The 27,290-nt window shown below is 41.1% G+C and overlaps 1 protein-coding gene across 1 annotated transcript; it reads right to left on the bottom strand.

The window, feature by feature from the left end:
* Positions 1-13,947: 13,947 nt before the first annotated feature.
* On the bottom strand, positions 13,948-26,888 carry LOC149288676 (kinesin-like protein KIF11). Its single transcript, XM_089491508.1, has 22 exons — positions 26,812-26,888; positions 25,779-25,911; positions 24,800-24,897; positions 24,095-24,173; positions 23,723-23,908; positions 23,479-23,603; positions 22,901-22,991; positions 22,139-22,381; positions 21,779-21,874; positions 21,173-21,261; positions 20,876-20,963; positions 20,558-20,746; positions 19,986-20,193; positions 19,224-19,396; positions 18,635-18,760; positions 18,303-18,461; positions 17,907-18,046; positions 15,922-16,201; positions 15,425-15,647; positions 14,929-15,083; positions 14,480-14,590; positions 13,948-14,076 (listed from the first exon to the last, which is right to left on the bottom strand). Exons 1-22 carry the CDS (start codon positions 26,886-26,888, stop codon positions 13,948-13,950), a joined length of 3,198 nt encoding a protein of 1,065 aa, XP_089347634.1.
* Positions 26,889-27,290: the final 402 nt, after the last annotated feature.

The raw sequence follows: 27,290 nt of genomic DNA, 5'->3' as shown, positions 1-27,290 counted from the left end.
GTTGCTCACACCAGCCGGGATTTAAAGGGCATATGTGCGCTCTATGGACTGTAGGGGCAGTGGGAGGCACCTCGTGTTCCAAATTCACTTCCTGACCTGGCACAATCGTCCTGTGATTGGCGGATACGCGAAGCCACGCCCTCTCTGAGAAATGCTAGTAGTAGGTGTGTTCTAAGGAAGCCAATCAGCGACGGGAAATTCTGTTTTACCTGCGGATACTCCCTCACTGATGCTCTGATACCTGCACGAAGTGTACCTGCAGCTAACACGGACTAATCTCACATCCCAAACATGTATTATCATTACTACTACTATTATTATCATTACTACTACTATTATTATTACTTTTATTATTACTATTATTATTAGTGTTCACACAATTCCAAGTGGTGTATTGGCTATTTCAGTGTTCCATATGATCGTCTCTCATTTTTAGTCCTTTTCTTCAAACTTATATACTTTTAATATATTTTATTCTTGTAATGTATGTGATTATACATTTAATACACATTTGTATACATGTCCTGTGTATTATTGTTCCAAAATGACGTAATTATACATGCTGCTAACACAGGATTATGCATGTATTGGATACAATTGCCATAAAATAAATGAGCTGTTATTCTGTTGCAGAATCGTTGATCAAAGCTCCGGCAACTGTGAAAATCAACAAATGTACATCCTAGTGACGAATCCCAATAACCAGAATTTCCATGGATTTTGTGTTCCAGAGGATTACAGTTTACTACACATTTTTAATGCATGTTTTGTGAATGGTCAGTAATTTCTTGCAGATTATGGGATTTTCAGGGTTAGCAGCACCAGTTTGCTGACAGATTTAATTCCAATTTCCATCCAATAAACAATAAATTCAAATCTATGCATTTTGGCTCATAATGAAATTTATTACATCACATTTCCATCCCATATATTAATAAATTAAATTACAATTTCCTATTAATTAGAAATTATTATCCCTCATTTTTTGCATTGTAAATACATATTGATCAGTTTATTTAAATTATTTAATAGAGTTGCCCCTTACAGTGCAATAGATATATCAGTTAGCCGGTCTTAACAATTTTTAAATTAAATTATCTTCTGAGAAAGAGACATCAGAGGTCTCCAAAGCTTATGCGACATTATTTATTTTTCTATGCTAGTCCAATAAGCAATATTACCTTCAAGTATTTTTCCTTTATTAAATATTTGAAAATACATATTCAGGGACATTTCACTGTAAAAAAACCCCATTAAATTAAGAAAATGCATGTATTCTTTTTTTAGCTGGAGTATAATCTTGCTAATTTTAGAATTATTTAAATACTCTAGGAAACAAAATAAAGGTTTGAACAAGTTGATGCATTTCTGTATATATACGATTATATATATACTAATCTGATTTCAGAATGAGTTCATTTTATTCTCTATAATATATTTCCCTGTGAAAATTGTATGGGGAATAATAATTTGTTTATTAAAGTTTAGTTAATATATATATGTATATATATAAATATGTCTTTTTTTATTTTTTTGCAAAATGGGGCCCAAATATTTTAAGCACTAAGTCCAGTTTGTATATTGGCCTGACCGGTGACAGACAGTAATATGTGAACCCCACAGAGCTAATTCGGTTTGGAAACCATTTACTTAATTGTGCAATCCTGTGTTTAGTGCAGATTTTTAGTGCAGTCTAGTGAATTATCGCCTTATTCACTAAAGCTGTCTATCTCCTAGCAATCAGCCTTTGTTAAGTATGTGTTGATGACAGCACATTAACACTGCCACAATTAATTAATTAAACTGAAGCACTCTGAGGGTGCAATCGCATCATGTTTGTTTTCTTTTCCTTACAATGTTTTTAGAGTTAATTTATATTACTATACACTCATGTAAGGGTTAATTTACACTTAAATGCCACTCTTCCTGCTGATCTGATCTAACTGTCCAGGTGACTGTGTATTGGAAGGAATCTGACATCAAATGACTCCAAATATTTTGAGTTGGGGGGGGCATATAATTATTTTTTTTTGCAACGGGAGGAAAAAAATTATATGGGGATACAACTAATGCTATGGCAATTTAAGGGTTAATAGCAGGTTGGACAAACTCGGGTAATGCATATATTTTAATATACAATCACTAATTTCACATAACTGTCACTTTTGCATTATTTTCACAGCCACCATCATTCAATAAAATCTCCACTGACTGAGCTGATCCAAAAATAGTGAATCCTGAAAGGGTTAAAACAGGCAGGGGTTAAATTATTTCTTAATACATTAAGCATTACAGCAGGGGTCTCTTCTCCTTCTGCAATAGTTCTTAACGCGCGTTAATGTTATTGTCATTTTGAATTGTTAAATGATCTCACAGTCCCCTATTGTAACAGCGCTACGGACTCTGCAGGCTCTATGTAAATGTAATCTAGTAACTCGCTCAGGTAAATATTGCAGATCTCTGCCTTTTCAGGCGTTAATTGTCACTTATAATTTCTGGAAACGTTTTGGCATCTCTCTGAACATGGTGCTATTATTTCTGAGCAATCTGCAGTATTTATTAGCCTAATAATAATAATAATAATGTGAACCCACTAGTACCGCAGAGAGAAGCCCCTGCAGCTCCCAGACACCCCAGCTGAGCCTGCATCCCCCTGGTATCTCTCTGCAAAACGTTCCATTTCTTTCATAAAACTCAACATTTTACTCAATTCATAGCACCCCCCAATAATTATTAGAGTACTATGTGAAATATACCATAACCTTTAATAATTACTAATGCGCCAATTACCCGGTTATTTAACTTACACACAATATATACATTTCATATCATTTAAATATTCAATATTTCTGAAAATAATAATACTAATAATATTATTTTATATAGCACCATAATATTCCACGTCGCTGTAAATATACATACATATATTGATAATTGGAAACGTGTATATATATATATATATATATATATATATATATATATATACATGATTAACGTGCAACATATATTATGGTACATATATTTATATAAGTATACAGATAGATCAGATATAGATTATATATACAATATATACAGATGCACTTATGTATACATATATAATGCGATGATTTATTTGGCATGGAATTAAGGACTGCTTCATGGGGATTGAATGTGTCTGTATGTATAATCTATATAAACATATACTTACCTAGATAGATCGATAGATAGATCGATAGATAGATAGATAGATAGATAGGTAGATAGATACTGTATAGTGTATAATGTGATGTATGGGATGTGATGGAATGAGGGGCTGCTCCATGTAGATTGAATGTGTCTATATGTATAATCTATATAAAAATGTATTTATAGATAGTGAATAGTTTATAATGTATGATGGGATGTATGGGATGTATTTGAATAATGGGGGTGCTCTATGTGGATTGAATGTGTCTATATGTATAATATATATAAAAATATGTTTATGGATAGATAGATAGATAGATAGATAGATAGATAGATAGATAGATAGATAGATAGATAGATAGATGGTGTATAATGTATAGTGTATAATGTATTATGGGATGTTATGGAATTAGGGGGTGCTCTATGTACATTGAATGCGTCTATATATGTAATCTATATAAAAATATATTTATAGCTAGATGGTGTATAATGTATAGTGTATGATGGGGTGTATGGGATGTTATGGAATTAGGGGCTGCTCTATGAAGATTGAATGTGTCTATATGTATAATCTATATAAAAATATATTTATAGATAGATAGATGATGTATAATGTATAGTGTATAATGGGATGTATGGGATGTGATGGCATGAGGGGCTGCTCCATGTGGATTGAATGTGTGTATTTGTGGGTTAAAGGGACACTCAGGGATGGCTGGGTGCAAAGCCTTTGGTGCAGGCAATAACACTTTAACTGGGGCTTTAATGGGCCAGTTGCTACATTCCTGCCCCAGTGCATAATCCACTCAGCCAAGGAATGGGTTCGCTTTAATTTCGCAGAGCTGCTCACACCTGCTTCCCTTCCCTCTATCTGAAAGCAATAAAGTCTATAGGCGTGCAGTGTCCCAGCTATTCAGCTGAATATTCTTTTAATATTGGCTGGGCTGCTTTTATAGTTAATTGTATTATGTTTACAGCCAGACTGGGTTCTATATTTCTTCACATTTCTCCTTATGATTTGATTCTGTTCACAGACTCACAAGTAATAAAGTCCAGCAGTTGTGCCCTGTTTTATATAGAGGGTGAGGGACTTCCAATATTTTTACTCTGCTGGATACTGAAGCCAATAAAATGCATGAAATTTTAATTATTTTTTTTGGATTAGGTAGAACTTTTTAGGACAAGGGGAGGGAGAAAAAAAAGAAAAGAAAAGACTTGTTTGCACTTTCTATTGTGAAGAAGTGTAACAAAGGAAATTGTTAAAGATTTTGTCCAAGTGACAGTTTTTATAGAGTGAATTGGATGCATTTTATGGCTATTGGAAATTATTATTTTTTTATCCTGCCACAATCAGGATTTGAAAGTGGGAATACATTAAATAGGTGAGACTCGGTTATTATACAACTTATACAAGGATAATAAACCTTCATTCATTTCATGCTTCAAGGAGAGTGTTCCATATGGGATCCATGTGCCTGCTATTACCAGTAATAGGGAAAACAGCTAATCCCTGCAGTTAAACAATACATTTAACCCCTCAAGGGCTTGGGAGGTCCACAATGCTATGCAGTGCTGAAAGGGTTAATCTAACTATCCATGTGCATGGTTGTGTGTGTATATATATATATATACAGTATATATAATATATTAATATTATTATGATATTAACCCTTTGCATGTTATAAAGAGCAGCTCTCAAAGGGTGGTTCTCAGCTTTTCATTTATATTAATTGAAATGCTGATGACTAAATGGTTAAGAATTTCCTTCATTGTAACATTAACCCCATGGAACTGGATCATGTTGCATGAAAACCCAGAGGCTTACAAAGGGTTAAAGGTGAGGTGATTTGTGATCATTTAAAGGCCAATAAAAAGTGTGGTTATCCATAGTTTTTTTATTTCGGGGGGGGGTTGGAGGGGGCTTGGGTGTATAAACAAAATTAACCTATTTTTTTTATATACAGCTGTACCAAACCAGAAGGATTGGATGAAGAGATGTCCATTGACATAAAATGTGTTAAATTAACTGGCAATGAAAGAAACAGGGCCCTAATGTTAAAGTCACCATCACAAGAGAAGAATAGTGCTTGGAAGCATCTCTAAGGGCCACAGCCCTGACCCAGATCAGCCCCAGCTCATACTCCTCCTCTCGTTGTGAACCAGGGCTGAGCAATGCCTATGGTGGCTCTTAAACTGGTCCAGTCTACAGATGGTGGGGGGGTCAATGATCCCTCAGGTGGATATTCTGGGACGCTCTTAAAAAAACTACACCCTCAGGTTCCATTGGATCAATAGGGGACCCCCACGTGATGGACTGTCTGCAACAGGGCAAACATTGATAACAATCATTCACTCTGATACTAAACTGCTTCAAGTATGGCAACTTAAGACTGAGGTCCTAACGATGATGCAGAGAACGCTACAGTTGTAGTCGTGTTTGTGCATAACACAGAAATGTCAGTAAGAAATCTTTCGACTTTGAGACAGATTTTGTTTTTTGACAGTTGAAAGTGGCGTTGACTGGAGAGAAGGTCCCTGGCTTGTGTGCAAACCAAATGCGATGTGCTAGAGATAAGTAAATGTCAATTCCCCCCAAAACTAATGCCCATCCTGCATCTCTACATCCCTTCCATCATCTTATGGCACATAATAATGAAATCACGGCCGCTTGTAGACCACACAACACACCATGCAAGAATATCCTTCGATGCCCCCTCCCAGTAAATTTGGATGGTAATATGTTTTTTACACAATTACTACGCCATTATTGGGGCTTTTAGGGCTGTAGAACCCTGTGATACCCTCATACCCACCAAACATTCTGAGCTCCTAGAAAAGAGGGGCATCAGAGGAGGAAAGATGGGCATTAGAGGAGGAAAGATGGGCATTAGAGGAGGAAAGATGAGCATTAGAGGAGGAAAGATGGGCATTAGAGGAGGAAAGATGAGCATTAGAGGAAGAAAGATGGACAGAGGGCTTTGAGGCTCATCTTCCCTGTGTAGAGAATCAAGGCACTATGTCTCAGGTTAAACAAGAAGAGAAACGCGCCGGTTATGATGGAGACATCACCTGATAAGGTGGCCCAGGTTCTACCAACACTATAGACCTGTCTCCTAAGGAGTATGTACAACTGAGTGGTGCCTCCAGAACCCGGGACTTCTAGTGCAAAGACTGGCCGAGGTTAATTACTGTGTGTGCTTATTTTTTACTATTAAAAAGTAAAATATCTAGCAGCTGTTTTTGGCTGTTAAATTCTGTAGAGTTCTGGATAGTGAAAAGCACTGCTATGCTTGAAATCCGATAACAATAAACTTTAAAAGTCATCGCTGTTGCACGGAGTCAAATTTTACAGCTGAGTTCATTAAGTCACCTATTGATAACCGAGGGGTATTGGAATAACTAACGAGATTTAATTTCATAACTCTGGAGGAATGTTGTCTTTTGGACTAAATGATCTGATTTTCTATGTGGTTAATGACAAATGTCTGCTTTTCAAACTATGTTTATCAACTCAATTAGTAAGTTGAATATGATTTTAGTTGTAATTAGTAAACTGATAAAATGATTGAAACAACATTAAAAAAATACTGTATTACCCTCTGCCACTTCTGCTAGAAGGCTCTTCCACTTATCTACCACCTTTTGAGTAAAGGAAAAAAATCAGATCATGTATGTAAAAGCAGTCAAACCCCCAGATAAGGCTACACAACCATCCTACACAAGGATCTTCTTGCTTTCGCCTAACTTTTGGTTCTATCTTGATCTCCATGGAAACATATCCTTTTTGCTCTGGTACCATTTTGTTTTCTGCTCCTAAATCTTGGTGGATGTGTCCAGAGCTGACCCCAGGTCTTCAAATCTTATTCCCACTCCATAACTCGCTGATAATCATTACAAGGAGGCCGCTGTAGACCAAATGATGATGATGATGATGACAACCTACGGAGTCCTCAACAATCCAGGGAAAATTACTCTGAAAAAGCAATTTGATCAGAAAATCAGCTGGGGAATCCTTTTTAAAACCCATGACATGGAAACAGGCGTTACTCTTATCCTATCCCACCAGGCAAATACCCTTCCTGCCCCGAATACAAATAGTGACACCCGGGGACACCCCACCACTATACATGATATATTATATACATTATATACATTATAGTCTGTGTGAAATGATGTAAAATGTTGTACAGTGTAGGTTGCCATAGGTAATCAGGCGATGACAGTATCCTTAGGTATTCCTTTACTACCCATAGAGCAAAAGCCACTTGGAAAGGTAGGGGCCACATTGAGAATAACTAAAAGAATTAAGTAATGTAGAACCCTGGAAATTCCTAGTGCCCCAAAACTGGGAATTAAAAGGACGCAGAGTTGTGGGCATCGCTTAACCATGCCAGCTATGCCAAGGGCACAATAGTCTCCAGCTGGTCCATTCAAACCTGCACCATTATCCAAGTGCCATTGGTCCCGATGCCTTTTGTAACTCTAATAACTCTGCGTGGACCAATATGAGATATTTTACAGATTAATAATTACACCTTGAGAAAAAAAGGAACATTTTAGCAAAAGTGAGAAAAAATTGTAAAAAAACAACACTATTTTCCCAAAGACTCCCAAACTATGATACAAATGGCAGCAATAGTGCAAAACACAATTTACCATATAGTTTTTATATGTCAAGAAAATCCAAAATATATACAACATATTCTTACCAAAAAAATATAATACAAATCTTTTAACATGCCAAAAAAATCAGACATTTCCTATGAAACATTTTTTTAATATCTGACATTTCTGAAATACAATTTTACCAAAACTCTTACTATTCCTCTTTATCTGTTAGAAACCAATTACTGTCCTATGAGCATAAGGAAGGTTAAATATATACGTGCCCCATTGTACATCGCTGTGGAATATGATGGCGCTATACCTTTCAATAAATAATACAATTAGTCTATCGCTCATTAGTTTGTTGTATGTCAAAGTGTAAAGGTTACCATAAAGCAATGTTCTGCAGACACTCCAGATAAATCTATCCTCATATTCTAACATGAAGTAAGACAGGAGTATACTCCAATGAGCCTGTGTGATAAATACTCTGTGGGTACTTTATTATCCAATAAATTTACTGTTAATTTTAAGAGCAATCTGGGTTCCAGAGTTACTTTAGGCATCTGTAATTAAGATGCTGGTTAATCACACCCTGCAGAGAAGTCTCTCCATCCTTAGCCAGAAATACATATGAAAAAAGTCTGTATTTAAAACTTCCTGAGTGAGTTTTATAGGAGGGGGTAAGTGTGATGGTAAGGGGGCTATAACAGGGGGTACTGGGCAGGTTGCAGGTAAAACTTACTATATTTATTATTATTATTATTACTATTATTATTATATTCAGTGCATTTTCTTAAATAAAAAAAATACAAAAAGAAATATTGTGCAGAGAAAGAATGTTTGCATTAAAGAAGAAACATTAAAAGACAGCCCCCTCCAAGGCAGCAACATATTCTTGGAGAGGGCAAGGACCGAGGAAATGTTTATGGTGGGTATCTGCTGGCCAGGGATGTCAAGATCACCAGCCTTTTATTCAACTACAGTTCTCAGCATCCACAATGTGGTAAGGATTGTGGGAATTGGTGGGAACGTAGACATTTGCAGGAAAAGATGCAAACTGGCAACAGGTTAATTCAGAAAACAAACCCCCGATCTGTTTAGATATGGATCTTTTGCTTCTTGTTTTCACCCCATGTGGCCATACCATCTCCATATCTTTACCCCATGCTATCTCTTTCTCCACTGCTGAATGCCCTAATTCTACCCCAATCATGTTCCCTACCCCATCCTGTTCCCCTACCCCACTCCTCATCCTTTACCTTTCTCCCATCTTTCCATCTTGTCTTCTCTTTCACAATTCTCACCCCACTACCTCCACCCATGCCCTCTCCCCACCATCTCCTTCTTCCTTGTTCTCACTCCATCTTCTCTCGCCAACCTTATTGATGTTTAACAAGACATCTCCTTTGTCTCCATGGCGCCGTTTCTTGTAACTTTGTTGACTTTGTTTTTTTAATAGGTGTCTTATCTCAGTCTAACAAGAATGAGCCCTGAAAAGCAAATAATCATCACTATCAAGTGATGAGATTATAGAGATGGCTTCACCACGGGGCTCCATGGACATCTCTGAGGACCTCAGGACCTTCCTAATCACGGACGAGGTCCTTCAGAAGCTGATCACCAACATTTTAAGTGTTTCTTTACTCAAACCCATATCTACTAATTTTTATGAACCAATCTCAAGGTTTTAAGGTTATATCATTTCATGAAAAGTCTACAAATTGATTAAATTCATGTTTTTTTTAAAGAAAATTAAACATATGCTGCGTACATAAGGCCACTTCTAAGAAGTTTGGGATGCGAGTTGATAAATAAATACTCCTGGCTGTTACATTGTACAGTAATTGATTGTATCACCTTATTATTTTATGGTTCTTCAATGTGTCAAATATCTTACATAATAAAACTTATCTCACGAAATAATGAAAGGGGGGGAAATTGTTTTAGGAATGCAATAATTACTAAAAGATTAGTCAGACTGTCTATAGGAAGTGTGTATCAGTTGCCTAACTCAATCTCTGGAGGTAAACTGATTTCTTATTGCCCTCCAACCCCCTGTAGATAGATTGGAACTATTGATCCAGACAGGTAACTCCATGTCTGTAAGGCTGATACCTGGTGAGTGCTCTTGGACTGAGCATTGTCAGATAATACAGTAATAATTAACATTGCAATCAGTGACTTGTTACAATGAATCGATTACCTGAAACATTCAGTTCCATCTGAAGAACCTGCCAGTTTATCTCACTGTCTGCTGGTGTTATCTGAGGTTCTGGGGGCAGTGTGACCCCCATATTAATGAAGGCATGTGAAACATGGCATGGCTGCCTGAGTTTAGTAAGTAGCCAGATCTGGTGGGCACATGGGCTCAGCTTGAATGAAAGGATGATGATTTCATCACAACTAAAAAGGTCAACTGGATGCACTTAATATGTCACCCATTACTGTAGTATCTGCCAGCTCCTGGCTTTATACCAGTCACCTCCTCTTCATTTTCCCAACATACTGTACAATCAATGGATTCTATTAGAATTATTATTAAAAACTAAGATTAGCTGTCATGAAACCCATAGGAAAAAAACTTAGGAAAATTACATAATGTAATAATAGTCATACCTTGTAGATTGTAAGCTCTTTGGAGCAGGGCCTTCTTCAGCTTTTTTTTTTTTTTTTTTTATGGAAATCCAAATGATCTAATGTTAAATTTTTTTCTCCTGTTTAACTATTTTACAGCACTGTGGAATATGGTGGTGCTATAGAAAATATAATACTAATAATAATACTTGTAGTTATTATTATATACTTGTAGTATTTTATATAATATTATTAATAATTATTATTGGAAGTATTTGTATAGCAATAATACCTAATTATTATTAGTAGGATTAGCAATTATATATGCAATTACAGTAGTAGTAGTAGTAGTAGTAGTAGTAGTAGCAATATTATTTTAGATGTATTATTAATATTATTAGTATTATTATAGATAAAGAATCAATAAGCTTACATCCTTGTGTTTTGGTAAATTATGTTATTCTGTATATAATAGATTGGTGGATTTATGGATATATACACATATATCAGGACACCCATACACATTGTATGGATTCACTTATAGTAGAAAGTCAGGCAGCTCCTTGTAGCAGTTTTACACAGTGATAGCCAATTTATTTTTTCTGGATCAGGAATATGCCAGCACTATTAAAAGTCTCCAACTGGTTGTGTTTTATTTGCTTTGTTGAAGCAGCATGCCCTGTATTGCTGCAGAATAGGTGATTTGTTTAATATGAGCCATTTTATGAGTTTAATCAGAGCTGTGTTTACATTTAAGTGTTTTAGGGTTTTATATGATATTAAGCTACAGGGCTGTGCCCATGTGTTTGTTATAGGATCTGATATAGCCATTTATTTAGCTTTTACTGTAAATAAAGATTATATGGAAAATGATCCCAGGATCTGAGAATCAAGTAACAATAATCTGGCTTCCTGGACTGGTAATAAACCCAGAGTGGTCATACTAGGCAAAAACAAAGGAAAAAGTGGGAAAAAAAATACTATTTGATTATTTGTGTTTGCAAAAAGATTAAAATCCAGGGGCCAGTGTATTTACTTAAAACTAATTAAGCAACTCTGATAATTCACACATTCACACTTGTAGACCATCTCTGATTGTATTACACTAATGCCATAAAAATGCTTATCCTGGCTGTGTAAATGGGAGTACCTAACAGATCATTATCCAATTGTTAATTACTTGTTAATTTGTTGGGTAATTAACTGGTTACATGCAAACTCCCTATTCATAGAAGAACAGAATGCTGCCATCTACTGGCGATCAGGCGAAACTGTCACAGGCACCATCCGTGCTGGTCTTCTGGATTTACCAACAGACTCATTCTCAGGATGCTCAGCCAGCCTGCCAGTGACCCTCAGGGCATCTTTTATTTTTATCCCTGCTTTAATATAGGTGAATACATTAATTGTATCATTGTGCTTTATAAATGGTCAGATTGTCAGATAAAGTTAACAAAGGTTAACATTGTGTGCTGATTTAGGGTCAGCACATTAGAAAGATTTCAGTTAAGTTTATGGGGTGCAAAATAGTAAAATAGTAAAAAAATATATATATATTATAATTGTCATGTCCTGGCTCTGCAGAATATATATATATATCTTATATATAAGAAATATATATATATATTTACATACAATGTTTTAATGTTTTTTCTGTGTAATTCATATTTATGATTCCATAATATTTACTCTCTCTCTCTCTCTATATATATAAGGGTCAAAGTGCTTATAAGAGCATTTTGTAGATAGGGTCCTGTTAGGTGTAAACATGGCCCTAGGCATAAAACTTCAAGACTTTGCCTTATTTGTACTTGGTGACACAATCAGAAGATCAGAGTTATAAACCCCTTTTCACTCTCACGGTGGGGTCAGTTTATCTGCTCCATGCACAAGAATGATCTCGGCATGGCCCTGTGGCTCTATGGCTGGCTACTTAACCTGATACCAATAACCAACCAGAGGCCTCTCTGTGCACTATGAGGACATCTCTTTGGTAATTCAGCAGCACATGCGCAGTGTAACGTGGCACACAAATGCCTCTTTAAGACCTGCAGGCTATATAATTGGCTTTATTATCATGCTGAGACATGATCTTGTCTGATAAGGCAATGAATGACATGCTTTATGTTGACATACATGGGGCTATTCTTCTGTAGTTAGTTTTAAACAATAAGATCATTGGCAAAGTTCACTTTATTGTATTGGTGTTGCACAGAATTCCGGCGGTCTGTGTTGTAACAGATCTGACCCAAAGCCACCCAGCCTTCAGCATTCCACCTGCTGTGTATCATAACTGTATGGAGAGGGACCTATGTCCCTAAACAAGGTTCCCATCTGTTCCTCCTCCAGGGGATAAAGGTGGGCTCAGGAGTGGGGGTCTGTGATCTACTAGGAATCTCGTCCTGGTCAATCTGTAGGGGTGAAAGCGTGCTAGGCCTCAAAACCATAATTCATTGCTAATCTACTAGTACATGGACTAGTAGGGAGCTGAAGGGGTAACATATGCCCCAAAGGGAGCAGATCTCACTCTTGTCCCATTCAAGGCCACCAAATATTTTCAGGCGTCATATCAAAATATGCCTTGGGCCCCTACCCCATCATATAACTTCATCCCTCAAAAAAGCTCACCTGTGTTCTCTAAACCCATAATTTATCCAGGGCCCCCATGTTTAAAAACTAAACCCATGCATCCCTTCCCCCAGGGGTCCCATGTTAAAAGAAGTTCAGCTCTGCTGCGTTACAAGTCCCTACTTTGAAAATAAGGCCTCGGTATTCAACAGGGCCAGACTAATTTAGCTGCCTTCCGGCACTTTAAGGCCAGTGGCCACCAATAACATATGTGGGCTATTGGGAGGAACACAGTCACTCAAAGCAGCATAAAAGTTGAATAGCGGAGGAAGTACACGGCTGGGGTTGTGGTGACACCTAGTGGTCATATACAGTACTGCGCAAAAACTTTCAGGCAGGTGCCAAAAATGCTGTGAAGAACACGTTAATAGTTTACCTTAATTATTCAACAAAATGCAAAATGATTAAACAGAAGAAAAATGCTGAATCATTAGAAACATTTTAATATGAAGGATTTATTATATGGGTTTATTTAGTCCGGACTGAGCTGCAAAAAAAAAAATAAAATAAAAAAAAAAATGCAGAACTGCAGAAGCGACAGATCTCCTTTAAAGCAGAAGTGTCAGAAGTCTCCCGTTTGGGGTAACCCTTTTATTTGTAGGCAATATATAGTGTTTACAGGTAATGAGAAGAACAGTTCAAATGATCGATATGAAGTGTTTTATGCATAGCATATTTATTCAGCATTAACGATAAATCAATACATTTGTCACACAATTCTGTTTAAAGGACCATGAAATCAGATGTGCTTTATGTACAGTTTTTTTTTGTGACTTTTGAATCAGGCAGACAACATTTTTGAAACGAAAGAACATGAAAATATGTAAAAACCCGCACAGTTAAAATAGTCACACAGTAACATACACCCATATACAAAAAGAAATTTAAAATTGTAAAAAAGACTTCAGACAGACGGCTCCATCCAGCAAATGAATCCATGGAGTATTATACAGAAGGCTCGGGCGATGGGGGTCAATTCTGGACCCTCAGCGGGAGTTTAGATCTGGGAAGAGATTCTCCTCCGTCTTCAACAATTTTTGTTCTTTCCAAAATGCTTGAATTTGACTTGTTTTCCTTTTCTTTTTTAAGAGATTTCTTTTGCTAGAAATGGAGAGAAAAGTTATTTTTCATAAATACATCTAAGGATTCTAAATTACGCAATCTTCCCTTGGTGGCTTGGTTGGCACCCGTAATGTATCAAGGCCAGTTGGGTCTCAGCCTAGGGTGGAAACCACCCATAGTACAGTATATGGACAGAGGGGGTCCCAATTTATCCTCTTGTGAAATCATCAGTAAATAAATTTTTCTGGGTCACAACTTTATAGACTAAAATAATCAAAGTCCTGCAATAGATCATGGGATTCAGTAAGAGGTCAGGTGTTAGGACGGTCTCTAATGACGTGTATTACGCTTTGCCCCGTGTAGCGCTCTATTCCATCTTCCTTGATAATACAAATGCAGACTCCCACCTAGATATCAAGGGACGGGAACGTAGAAGAATTACCTGGAAAAACGGAACGCCGCCATTTTCTAGGCAGGTAACATTGAGGTCGATGCTCGATTTTTCACTGATCATGCTGTCATCTATAATAACCGGCTCGTCCTCCAGCGAATCCTACAGGAGAGTTAAAAAGAGTCAACCAGCACAGTCAAGTCAAATAAAATTAGCGGTTGGGCCTCAGATGAAGGACATTTCCAGATAACCGTCATACGGTTGCATTTTATGGAATTTGATGGTGCTATATAAAAATAAAATACTTTTACAAGGAAAAAACATTTGCTTCCGCACAGCTAGTCCAAGGAAATGTATAGATCAAACCATAAGTTTATGAAGTAGTTTGCTGACATTTTGGCCAATGTAAAACGGCGGACTTTACTATAAGACGCAGGTTAAATTCAGACCATAACGTGATCTTGAAAGAGAAAAAAAAATAAAAAACACCAAGCTGGTACCTGATCCACCTGTTCCTCCATAACAGGAGCTATGGAGCCCATGACGTCCTCTAGCTCATGCCGATTCCTCCTAAACTGCTCCAGGAGTACGTCTCTTGGCTTGGCCTTCACAAGTGAAGATGGATAAGAATACATCCTCCTCTGAGGAGTTGTACCTGTGACATAGAACAGAGAAAAACGGGTTCAAAAACCACTAAAAGGCATTATCTATTTCCTTAAATGTATCTGTTCTATAAAAGCAGTATTGATTATCCAGCTGGGTTTCATTTAATTCTCAGGACACGAAGTGATCGTTTTAAAGGAAAGCAAATCCAGCTCAGATTATTGCTCTAGGACAAGGTTTATTTTAGCCAATGGTGATTGCCCCAGCTGCGCACATCTGAGGAGATCCTGAAACCACACGCTGGGTGGATTACTTGCCCCCAAGTCAGAGTAATCTCTGATAAAGCAGTTATTTGGGATCCTGTGAAGCAGTCATCCCCATAAGATTTCCCACCTGTTGGGACATCGCTTCGAAGTTCTTCCTGGAGGTAGGAGTAGACTTTATTGAGCCCGGTCTGCGCCTGCTCATGGAGATCCAGTTTCTGGTCTCCAAGCATCTCCTTGTCGCCATCGACCTTCTCCACCACGCCAGCCAGCTCCTTCTCCTCCGCAGCGTGCTGCTTGTCCATCAGTTCAGTGATCACCAACACCGATGAACCGCAACGCTCCTCCACGTCCTTAACACGGTGACAAGCAAGAGAAATGTCAATGCCGTGTAACCAAACCTTAAGAACACCGGGTAGAACATTTGTAAAGGCTTTAAGTGGCCAGGTAGATTACCGAGCCAAATTAATGTTCTTATCCCAGCCATTTGCAGAATAATTTGATAGTTTAACTGCCCGATATCCGTATTAACGGTGTAGACGTTCCCCCGATTAAACAGGCCGTCTGTTCTTTATAACATCATGGATCTCCCGGAACGTAACGCAGTACAGTCGGTCCGACGCTCACCTTCTGTAAGCTCTGGGCTTGTGCTTTGCTGGCTTGTAGGTAACACACATGCTGCTGACCGAGCGAGACCAGTTTATTAGCGGCGCTGTCACACCATCGCTCTGCGTCCTGGGATATATCCGTGATGCTGCAGGCGAGCTTTTCACAATGCCGGGTGGACTCCTGCACGGCCCCCGCGTTGGAATCGGCCAGCGTCCTGATCTCTGCCGAGATGCCTTCAGACTGCCCCACAAACTTATCACGATGAGATGACGCGCGTTCAATAACCTCCATAGAGAGCCTGAGACGAGAATGGATTTGTTTGCACACAACGTCCAAGGGAACCATCTCATACGGAGAGATCTCCATAAATACTACCATATTTGCTCGATTAAAAGACGACCCCCCCCCCCCCCAAATCTGAATATTAATTTAGGAAAAAAAGAAAAATATGCCTGAATATAAGACGACCCTATAGGAAAAAAGTTTTACCAGTAAATGTTAATTCATCTAAACTATTTTTATTTATTTTTTTAATAAGAGCTATGATTGAGAAAAATATTTTGGTTTTATTTCCTTCTATTTTCCAACCTGCCCCCCAGTTATGCACATCTGCCCCAGAAATGCCTTATACCCCCTATATGCCACTGTGCCCCATGATATGCCTTTTAACCCTGTAAATGCCACTGTGCCCCAGATGCCTTTTAACCCTATATGCCACTGTCCCCCATGATATGCCTTTTGACCCCCTATGTGCCACTCTGCCTCCAGAAATGCCTTATACCCCCTATATGCCACTCTGGCATTTGGAGGGCTAAAAGGTATATTATGGGGGCAGAGTGGCATATAGGGAGGTTTAAGGCATTCAGGAGGCAGAGTGGCGTATAGAGGGTTAAAAAGGCATTTCTGGAGGCAGAGTGGCATTAAGGGGGTTAAAAGGCATTTCACAGAGCACTCTGCCTCCAGAAATGCCTTATGCCCCCCATTTAACACTCCCCCGCCCCCCCCCAAACTTACCGGTGCTTCTGACTTCCCTGTCATGTAGCCGGGGCAGCGTGTAGATCCCACGCACTTACGCTGCAGCCGGAAGGAGGCGGGGAACTCTGATCTCTGACAGCCGGGGAAGGTCTGCGCGATGGACGCAGACAACCCCCGCTGCTAGCCACGCCTCTTTCCTGCTGCAGCGGAAGTTGTCTACGCAAATTGCGTGGACATCTACACGCTGCCCCAGCTACACACTGGGGACTCAGAAGTACCGGTAAGTGGGGGGGGGGGGGGAGAACAGGAGGATCCAGGTCCCCTGCAGCTGCGGGGGATCTGGATCTTAGTCGTCTCATAGGCAGACCTATTTGAGGTCTGATTATAAAATGACCCCGATTAGAAGACGAGGGGTATTTTTCATTTGCTCTGAAAAAAACTCATCTTATAATCAAGCAAATACGGTAATTAACCCATTTCAAGTTTATTTATTTTCACACCATATCAAGCACGCCGTCTCATTGTATGAGCTTCACCAAGAAAATGGTTAGTAAAGTCAAAAATACATGATTCTCTATTAATCCAAACAGAAGCGTCTGAAGAAGTGCGCCATCACACGCAAAATGCATTTTAGCCGACTAATTTTTTGTTTTTGTATTTTTCCTTCTGTGCTTTAAATTTGCAGTAAATTTAATATTTTTCATTTGTTATGCTGTACACTTTTTTTGGGTGCTGCCCACAAATGTAATCATTTCAATCAGGGTTTCAAGTCAAAGTGTGCAGCAAGCCATAAACTAAGTTGCGATGTTAAAATTTGATTACTTTTGTGATTTTTTTTTTGCCTGTGATCCAGTGCGGATCGTCAAAAGCAGGGCACTCGGCTTACCGTACAAAGCGACACTCAGTCGCACGGCTCACGGTACGAGAAAAGATTTCCAAACAGTTTATATTAAAGGCAGACCGCAGCCCCCCAGGAAAAGGGTTTTAATCAGATACTTAACTACAGTTATAGGAAAACAAACACATACCCATCCAGATCTTCACGCAAGGCTCCGACGGAGTTCTGCAGCTTCCCACCTTTCGCCAGAAGCCCAGAGAAGTCCTGATTGGTTTCCATGGCAAATAGATTTAACTGGTTTTGTAAAGATGCAACGAGCTTATTCACTCCCTGGAAGAGAAAGAACCCCATCACGGATACCTTTTTGTTCAATAGCATTTTTTTACTAACATTAGGTAACTAGGATATTTTTACAGGAATGCGCCCTAATGCCATAAGAAGCAAGAACTAAGGCGAGTACAGTATATAAAGGACATTTCGTATGGTGTAAAAACGGATTCATGAAAATAAGCGAAGCCCAAGGGTATTATGGACAACTTTGAAACATAAGTAAAAGTTAACACGCATGTGGATAGAGCGTGGTTACCTCCGAGTGGCGAGACTGCGCCGTCTGTAACTCGGCTTTCATGCTCTCGGACTCGGCGTGAAGGCTGGACAGCGCCGTGGTGGAGTCCAACCTCAGTTTGTGAAGCGTCATGGAGTGTTCGGTGAAAAAGGAACTCATTTCTTGCTTGTGCGAATCAACCTAAAGACAAAAGAAACGTAACATTTGCCACCAAAGTTTGGTATTATATTCTGGACAATCGTTCTCCGAAGAGTCAAAAAAACAGAATCAACAGAAGAAAGGAAAGCGGATAACATTGCGTTGACCTGTAGTTTCTGAAGATTACAGCCAAGTGAAGTACACCATTAACTCACCTGGTCAGCTACAGCTGAAAAATTCTGCAAGCAACGGCTCAAGTGAGAATTTATGTCTAAAACGGAGGCCACCATAGGCAGCAGTTCGGTCTTCAAAGCCTTTTGCAGTCTGGACCGATGATCAGCCTGTCAAGACAAGGCAACAAATCTCAGAGATCCAGAACCTCGGTACCGTGACATTTTTGGGCAAATGAAAAACGGGAAGGTCTCCGTTTGCCCAACACGGCTGGATACTCCGACAGCTATAGTTATAACAATAAAACAAGCGGCGCGTGGTCTTCTCCTCCATGCCTGGTCATACACGCTATGCAGATTTTGTTTGGCAAGGGGCATGATCAATATCATCAGGGCTGCCTTTCTGCTACATGTGCAGCTACCTTACCCCAGTCTACAAAGAGGATCTGAGGAGCCGTGGAAGCCAAGAGGCAATTTATGCGGCTGGTTTTGGGCATCACAATCATATACAGGGGGCCTTAGAGGGTCTCAGGCAATGAAACGTCCCCAAAGATGTTATGCTTGGGAACAAGTCCCTCTTTACCTTCTGTGTCCATGTGAGATGGTCCCAGAAACACTTCGTGGGCACACTTACCATCAGCTGCTCCAAGTCCTCTTTGGCTTGGGTGGAAAGGGATTCCTGCTTTGATATTTCCTCTATGCTCCGCGCCACCTGCTTCGATACAGTTTCTTGGACAGAAGAGAAGGACGAAGCCACGGTTGAGCTCGTGACTTTTAAAGCAGCCGAGCTAGCAGAGAGGAGGCCACCTGTAAGCGAGACAGACGCCGTTACAGGGAACAATGACGTGACATATAGTATTATTCACCATCAAAACCGAACACTATGTACCAAGCTTCCCCAGACATACAGAGACAGCCTGGCTATACGGAACATCGGGGAGATTCTTAATGTAGAGAAATTAACTCAACGCATCAGGCGGAAAAATTAGAAATATAGTTGTGCCCTTATTTTGTTCCAATAAACGTCCTTAATCTGCAGACCTGAAGGCCGTCGTTGTTGGCCATGCAAGGTTAAGCGTGACTTTCCCCAATTGAACACCACACTGAGCCGATTCTTTACAGCAGTGCTAATTAAGTCTGTTCCTGCATAGATATTCATTAGTCAGAGCGTCTGGCTGTGTGATTAAGACAGAGTCATTCTATCGTTTGCCACAGGCAGCAGCATAAGGAGTCGGGGGGGGATTGTCTAGTAGATTACATATCTTATACCGTAAATAAAAAAAACATAGCGCTACCCATTCCTAAAAGTTGGTGCAATGATGCCCCAGTGCCCTGCCGAACACCGGGAAACCGGTGCAGTTTGTGTCCTGCGTATAACGGGGGGGGGATTCCTTACTGATAGAGGAGGAATAGAAGTCCAGCATGTCCTGCTGCTTGACGCTAAACTCATCCACGGACTTTTGGATCCCGTTGAACATTTTATCCATTTGGTCGGCAAACGTTTGGTGGACCTGCGCATTGTGCTGGTCCACGGCCTTCTTGCGATCCAGCTTCTCGTGCAGGCCAGACACATCTCTGGTTGTTTCTTGAACCGTGCTCAGTAACTAAAACATAGGAAGAAAGGAGTAAAGAGCAGGACTGTTACTTGCGATGGCCGGCTCAGCACACAGATAAAGCCAGTCCTTTCTATTTTCAGGCATTTTCTTAAAATTGCTTCTTCCTCTCCCATCCTGGATGCTATTATATTCATGTTCCGATTCTTGCTTTTCCAGATGTCAACAGCACATGGTTTTTATCCCTTAAGCATAATTACTTTAAATTTAAAACGACACGGGATAACAGTTTAGTAAGGCGTCATTCCCTTTTGCTCCCAGGCATCAGAGAAGCGCACGCCATTCCTATGACGTAGGAAACCTAAATCGGCAGCAGCGCAGCAGACAGGGCCGCACGCAGAAGGCTCATGGCTACCTTATTCGCTTTGCTGTGCAGCTCCTTCTCTGTGTTCTCGAGGACGGACACCACGAACGCCTCCTGCGCCAGCTGCAGCTTGGATTCTTGCAGGTTGCGGTTAGTTTCGTCGAGCGCCTTCTCTTTATGCTGCAGAGCCGTGGTGTACTCTTCCAGCTCCTTCTTACTGTCCGCAAAGAGCTCCGTTACCTGCCAAATACAACGAGCCGGTTCAGTTACGTCAACACAAGCTGCGCCCGATCAACCGAGATATGAACCGGGCCAAGCAACGATAGGATTACGCCACTTTGTTATCTTATAGCGGTAGAAGGTGCTTACTCTCTTCAGCTCCTCTTCCATAGCTGCAATTTTGTCCGTGAATTCCGTAATCTGCTCTTCTTGGCATGAGAGTTTCCCCTGCATTTGTCTGAAAACACAAAACAAGGGTTGAGACGGACTGTTGGGAAGGACTGATACCTTCCAATGGTGAATTCGAACTATTGTAGTAGCGTTGGTTGGGAACAACGTATTCTATGCACAGGGACCAACGCATATACGCTTTAGAAAATCCCTGGTCTGCTGCGTCAGGCCACAGATCACCTGTTCACAAGCAAAACATAGGCCTGCGGGACTTACTCGTAGTTTTCCATTGAGAGATAGACCCCGTTCTTTTCCCTGGCCGCAGCCAAGTCTTTCTTCAGCCGTTCGATCTCTTCTGTGTACTCCTACAAACACAGATCAGATATAAAAGAACCTCGTTATTTAAACAGCTAAACACTCAACGTAAAAAATGCAGAAAGACATACAGCACAAACGTACATAAACCAGAAAGATAAAAACAAATCCTCAGCAGTTCACAAGATTTATTTTGGCCCAAGCAACATGACAGCATAGGGCTCATGGAAGTATTTTGAGTGAACCAAAGCTAAATGACCCTAGCATTGGGCAGCAGCAGCACAGGACGGTGGCTTCTCACACCTGATGGCTAAACGCCCCTGAAACGTTATAAGACAAAAGCTTCCGTTGTGGAAGACCTCGCTAGAAGGTAAACTTTTTCACACCTTGCCTCCTTGTGCATAAAAGAATCCTTTTTTGGCCTTGGTTACCCAAAATGGCAGATCTCGGGCTAGTTATAACTCACGGATAAAGAAATCGCACATGAGATGCACTCCGTGGGTCTCTTAACAGATCAGTAACCTTAATTAAGATATAGCAGGGGTGTAAAGTACCAGCTGAATTTACCTTAATCAGTGCCCGCTTGGTCAGTTTCTGATTAACTTCGGGCTTATTCATTATATTCTTCGCTCTGTGGGCATATTCCAGAGTGCTCACGGTCTCCTGCAAAGACAAGGAATCATGAGCAAAATCTAATTTCAGCATCGGAAGTATCCGTGGCCAACATCGAGCTTTGGGATCCAGACAAACGTTTAACGTTATCTAAAAGCAGCCATCACATAAAAAAAAAAAAAAGGCATTGATGCGTTCGGGATAAAACGAGCCGTAGGAGACAAAACGGCATGGAACGCTATTAAAAGAGAAACACAAGACAAAAAGGAACAAGGAAGAGCAGCGGGGGTTAAAAACAAAAAAAAGCGTTCCAACCTCTAGGTTCATGGACGCTGGAGAAACCGTGGCAATGATGGAGGTTTTCGTTCTGCCTCCAAGCGAGTCCTGTAGGATCCTCGTGAGTTTGGATTCTCGGTATGGAATATGCGGCGCTCTCTCCACCAGAGCGGTGATCACCCTGCCCAAAGTCAGCAGGGACTGGTTGATGTTTCCAGCCTCACGGGCTCTCTTGTCTACAGCTCCGGAACGGCCGATGTTTTCACTGCCGGCCAAATCAACCTGAGGACAGCAGAAAGGACAACAACAACATGTTAAGTATGGATGCGTCGGAGTGTTCTAGTAGATGAAGACATCCGCCATAGAACGTTCCATAACTTAGAATATACGGTGTCTCGATAAACCATTGTGATTTGGGGCACGTTGCCTTATCACCAGTAGTAGGACCTGGCCCTCAAACTACAAGCCCTATGAACTTCAGCTTGCAATGGGACATAAGTTGAAATCCTTATGGGTACCTTGTGTCCCTCCCATGGAAACCCAAAAAACATTCTGCATTATAAATTAGAGGTCAACTCAACAGAATTAACGAAAGTAAGCTAAATATTTTCTTCTAAACCAAACAATATTTAGTCCTCATTAACGGTCAAGGAATTCATAATATGTTCTCGACCAAGAGGTGAGGTTAATGGCGACCTCCTTCCATCAAGACTAGGCAGATTATAGAGCAATACCTGAACATGAACCCTAAAACTAAAAGGTTAGTTTTATAGAAGGACCCCCGAGCTCAAGAAGTCTTACCAAATTCAGCTTTCCGATCTTAACAAGCTCTTCACCATCCACCGTCGTCTCCTTCATGTGGATCGTGACGGAAAATACAGAGTGAGAACGGCTGCAGAGAGGAAAAAACGTGATATAAATGGAATATTCTGAAACAGACGGATACGTTGGACAGAAAGCACGAGGTCTGTGGGCTCTATACCATTACCATCGCGCCCCCCCATGCCAATCCAGCAAGTTCAACCCTTCTACCTATCCTTCCGGCTTTTAATCAGACTTTCCTTTGGACCAACAAGCTCTAAAATGTTAATGTTTATTCCATCACATATTGAATAGCCCCACCTGCATGCACAGTGATACATCAGACCTCAATCATTTTAGATTAAAGGGGGGGGCTGTCACGTCTGAGAATAATAATAATAATAATAATAATAAATAATAATAAAATAAAAATAATAATGAACCGCCTCTTCGTAAACCAACAGAAATAAGAAAACATTGAAAAGAAAAAAAAATACAAAAAACAAAACAAAAAACGTTCTGCGTTAAGGAAACGGGGGAAACGTATTTAGGGGAGGATGTCACAGATGCTCGTATACCTGGAATACGCATTCATCAGGGTCGACGCGGTTGTCCGCTTGGCGGCTCCTCTTTCTAAGATGTGATAAACCTCGTCCTTGTTGTGGACGGTAACCTCCTCCAGACCTTTGATAATAACTCCTCTCTGCCCCCCCCCAAGAAAAAAAAAAAAGTTTTAACCATAAAACTCCAAGACGCAGAGCAGACATACAGACTTAAATAACAAACATCGACCCGGAGACCTGCGCGGTGATCCGGACAAACCTTATTCCGAGGGTCATCAAACATTTGCAGCCTCTCGCCAACATCAGGAGACGGGCTCAGCAGATCAAACAGTTCTTCGTTGTAAATCTCCAGCAAGGAGACCTTTACGGAAAACTCCGTGCCGTTCTCGGACAGCTTCTCGAATATTTGATGCAGAGTCCGGGGGATAATCCCGGCGAGGGGATCCTGAAAGCAACAGAGCAGGTTACGGAGGACCGAGCTGTGGTAAGATCTCTCCGTTCTCCAAGCAGCTGAGATCATACATTTCCAGAAAACCGGATCAACTTTCCATCCATTTAACCCCTTGGTATCTGCAAAAATAGAGGCTTTTACAACTGCCCCCCCCTAAACAAAAATACAGCTATCACAAACCTGTTCCCAGGTAAACTCTTCATTTGGTGATCTCTCCCCCTCCATAGTAAAGGTTTTCCCGGTGCCGGTCTGCCCGTACCTAAAGCCGAAGATAATAAATCAACCTTTATGGGCACAGATGGCACATTTTACTACACATAGAACCAACGTAAAAAAAAAAAAAAAGCAAAAACAAAGGACCCCACGGACTGAAGTCACTTAAATTTACTGATTCATAGACGACAAAAGGAAGGGATTCTTTACAGTGAGGGCGATAAAGGTACAGAATTCACTGCCAAGGGAGGTGGTTCTATCACATACATGAGATGCCTTCAAAAAGGGGTCTGGGTATTTTATTTAGAAAGGCACGATATACAGGGCTATAAATAGAACAACATAAATATTTTAGAGCTTCTTGATCCAAGGAGAAAAGATTGCCTTTTGGAGTCAAGAAGGACCTCAGATGACTGTTGGGAACCAGACAGACCCCCAGTTGAGATACGCCGACCCAGTTACACAAGGAATTGTGGTATTTTTTATCAAACCGGAGTAAATAATAACTGGAAGTCCGTACGTTATCCTAACATGATGAGAAATGGTGGAGAAGACCCCCAGAGCAGGGCTTCTCAGCTTTTGACTTGTGAAGCCTGGCAAGGTCCACTAACTTCATCTGTTCACAAGGTGCTGCACTTCTAACGTTCACCCGCTGATGCGGATCTTACTTACGCAAAGACGGTGCAGTTGTAGCCCATGATGACCTCGTCTAAGATAGGACAGACGACGCTCCGGTAAACTTCGATTTGTTTAGCGGCCGGGCCAAAGACCTGCAAACACAGCAATTGTTTTCTACACAACTCCTTCAACGCGTTTAGCGACTAGAATAGGAAACGGCCTCCGTCCCACCTGTCGCGGACTACGCCTTCCAAGCGGTTAAGAGATCATGGAATCACCAAGTGGACCCGATCAAGGGCCACCGGCTCTGTTCTTCAGAGAAACGCCTTGTATCGTATTTAAACAGTTTTTAGGGAGTATTAACCAAAAAAGCGAGCTTCAGAATCATCTTTACTTAACTTTAAAGGGACGGACGCGTATCTACGACGAAGTGCATCAGAAGTAACTGGCAGCCGGCTGAGAGACTCCGGCTTTGGGTCTCGTGGCGTATATATATATATATATATATATATATATATGTGTCTTGGATTTTAAATTTAATACGTTATTTGTTTTTCGGGGAGTTTTTCTGCCTACGGATGGCCAGGCTCACTGCATTTTTTATTTTTTTTTTTGCACATCAAGTGATTTTCACGCCAGTTTAGGATTTTTTCTATTTATTCACGTTAAGGGAAGACTAGTAAGTGGTTAACGAGCCTGGAGCTAGAGGCACAAGGCTTTTTTTTGGGCGTTTAAACAACTACTTTGCACAGAACGGTACAGAAAGCGTCGCTCTGTGCGGTCCGGAGCGGCCCATAGCAGATCAAGGGACAGACAAAGCATGCTAGTGCTCTCTCTCCATAGCCCACGCACATTACACGCGTGTCCCACTTTACGTGCCTCCGGGCAGCCGTGATCCAAGCTTTTCAGGCTTATCCGTTAAAATGTAATTAGAGTGCAACGTAACTAAAACCCCTGAATCTTCAATCAAAAACGACAAGTGGCGAGAAAAACAAGAAAGGGTCGGGAGACTCTTTACTCAACGCTTTGTTACCATGTCAAACGTATAGTTCTTCTTCCCCAGTTTGTCGTTAATGCCCCCCGTCCGGACAGACACCTCTCTCCTCTGAGGCTCGCACTCCAGCACGGAGTGAGAGCTCGCCTTCCGCTCCATTAAGTTGAAGGGTCTGTTGGGAGAAAGAAAGAGCTGCAGTCAGCCGACCTCGATGAATCCGAGCGGGAAGTCAGATTAGTTTGACTTGCGACAGCGCTAGACCGGGACCCAGCCGCAAGTCCACGGAACGGAGTCGCTACGGACGGATGTTGCCCCACCAAGTCGTTCTTTTGGGGTAACACCGGGCTCGTGGTGGGTCACCGTCAGAGGTGGTTATGGAGACGAAGCTCATTTGGGAAACCTGGATTTATTACCCATCCTTAGAACCGGGGTTTACCCAGCCATAGCCATGCAACTATTCCTGGGGACTTTCCCAACACCGTCACTCAGGGTGCCAACTACGGGTCAAGTTGCTGTTTGGAACACAAAATCCTCGGACCCTGAGCTCTCTATCCGTACCTCAGGGTTGGCGCCGCTCCCTCGAGATCACCCAGAAATAGTCGGGTGGGCATAGAAGTGCATGGAGGCGCCGGGCTGTCTGGTAGTTGGTGGGATTATCCTCCTCATCCAGTTACGTTGTGTATAAATATCTGAGCTGCTCCACCTGGTTCTGCTTCCACCCTACGCTAAATCTCGACTAGTGCTTGGGTGAGCAAAGGGTTAATCCGTTGAGCAATTGAGCGTGCAGCGGAAAGGATGACCTCCATGGCGGAGCTACTGAGTTGGCGCACGGGTCTCGGTCACATGACCGAGGACACGTGACTGCGCCGTTACAGACAGGACCCTCCAGTGGAACGATCCCACCCAGGGCATCGAATTGGGGCCCTTGTGGCCCAGTAGCAACCATGGGGCAGGGCCGCTGGCGGAGAACGGGGCTGTGCATGTCTGATGGCGGCCCCTACACATTCTTGCCGGAATGTTATCCTGATATCGGTATAATAAAGTCAAGCAGTGGTTACATGGCGCCGCCTACCTGCATCTCACCACAACCTGGATGTTTTTTCCTTTGTCGTCTTTCTTACTGGACATGGTGGACGTTTGGGTAGCCATCGCCGCTCCGATGTGACCTGCAACGGAAGACGGAAAACAATTATTAATGCGAATGAACTATACAGAGGGCCGATCCATCGGAAAGTTCAGCAACTCCTTTAACATCTTATGACAGAGACGACTCGGTCAGCCCCCCACTGCTCAATATTCAAGAAGAACCTCAAAAGTCCCCTCTTCAGAGACACGTACAACCTATTCAGCTCTACCTGATCCACCAACACCCATCTACGGCACTCTCTCCTCTTTCTCTATTTCTTACGCGTCCCCTCACCCCACTCCATCTAGATTGTAAGCCTGCGAGCCGAGCCCTCTGCCAGTTCTAATGTACGGATTGTAAGAAGCGCTGCGGATGTTTTCGGCGAGATGTAAATGTAAGATGCGAAGTCTAATTATATGTTTTAT

The sequence above is a fragment of the Sceloporus occidentalis genome, unplaced genomic scaffold, assembly GCF_023333645.1.
Source record: "Sceloporus occidentalis isolate IW3139 unplaced genomic scaffold, rSceOcc1.0.p SCAF_50, whole genome shotgun sequence".
Lineage (NCBI taxonomy): Eukaryota > Metazoa > Chordata > Lepidosauria > Squamata > Phrynosomatidae > Sceloporus > Sceloporus occidentalis.
Note: the sequence above shows the minus strand (reverse complement) of the source record. Positions and strands in the feature narration are given on the sequence as shown.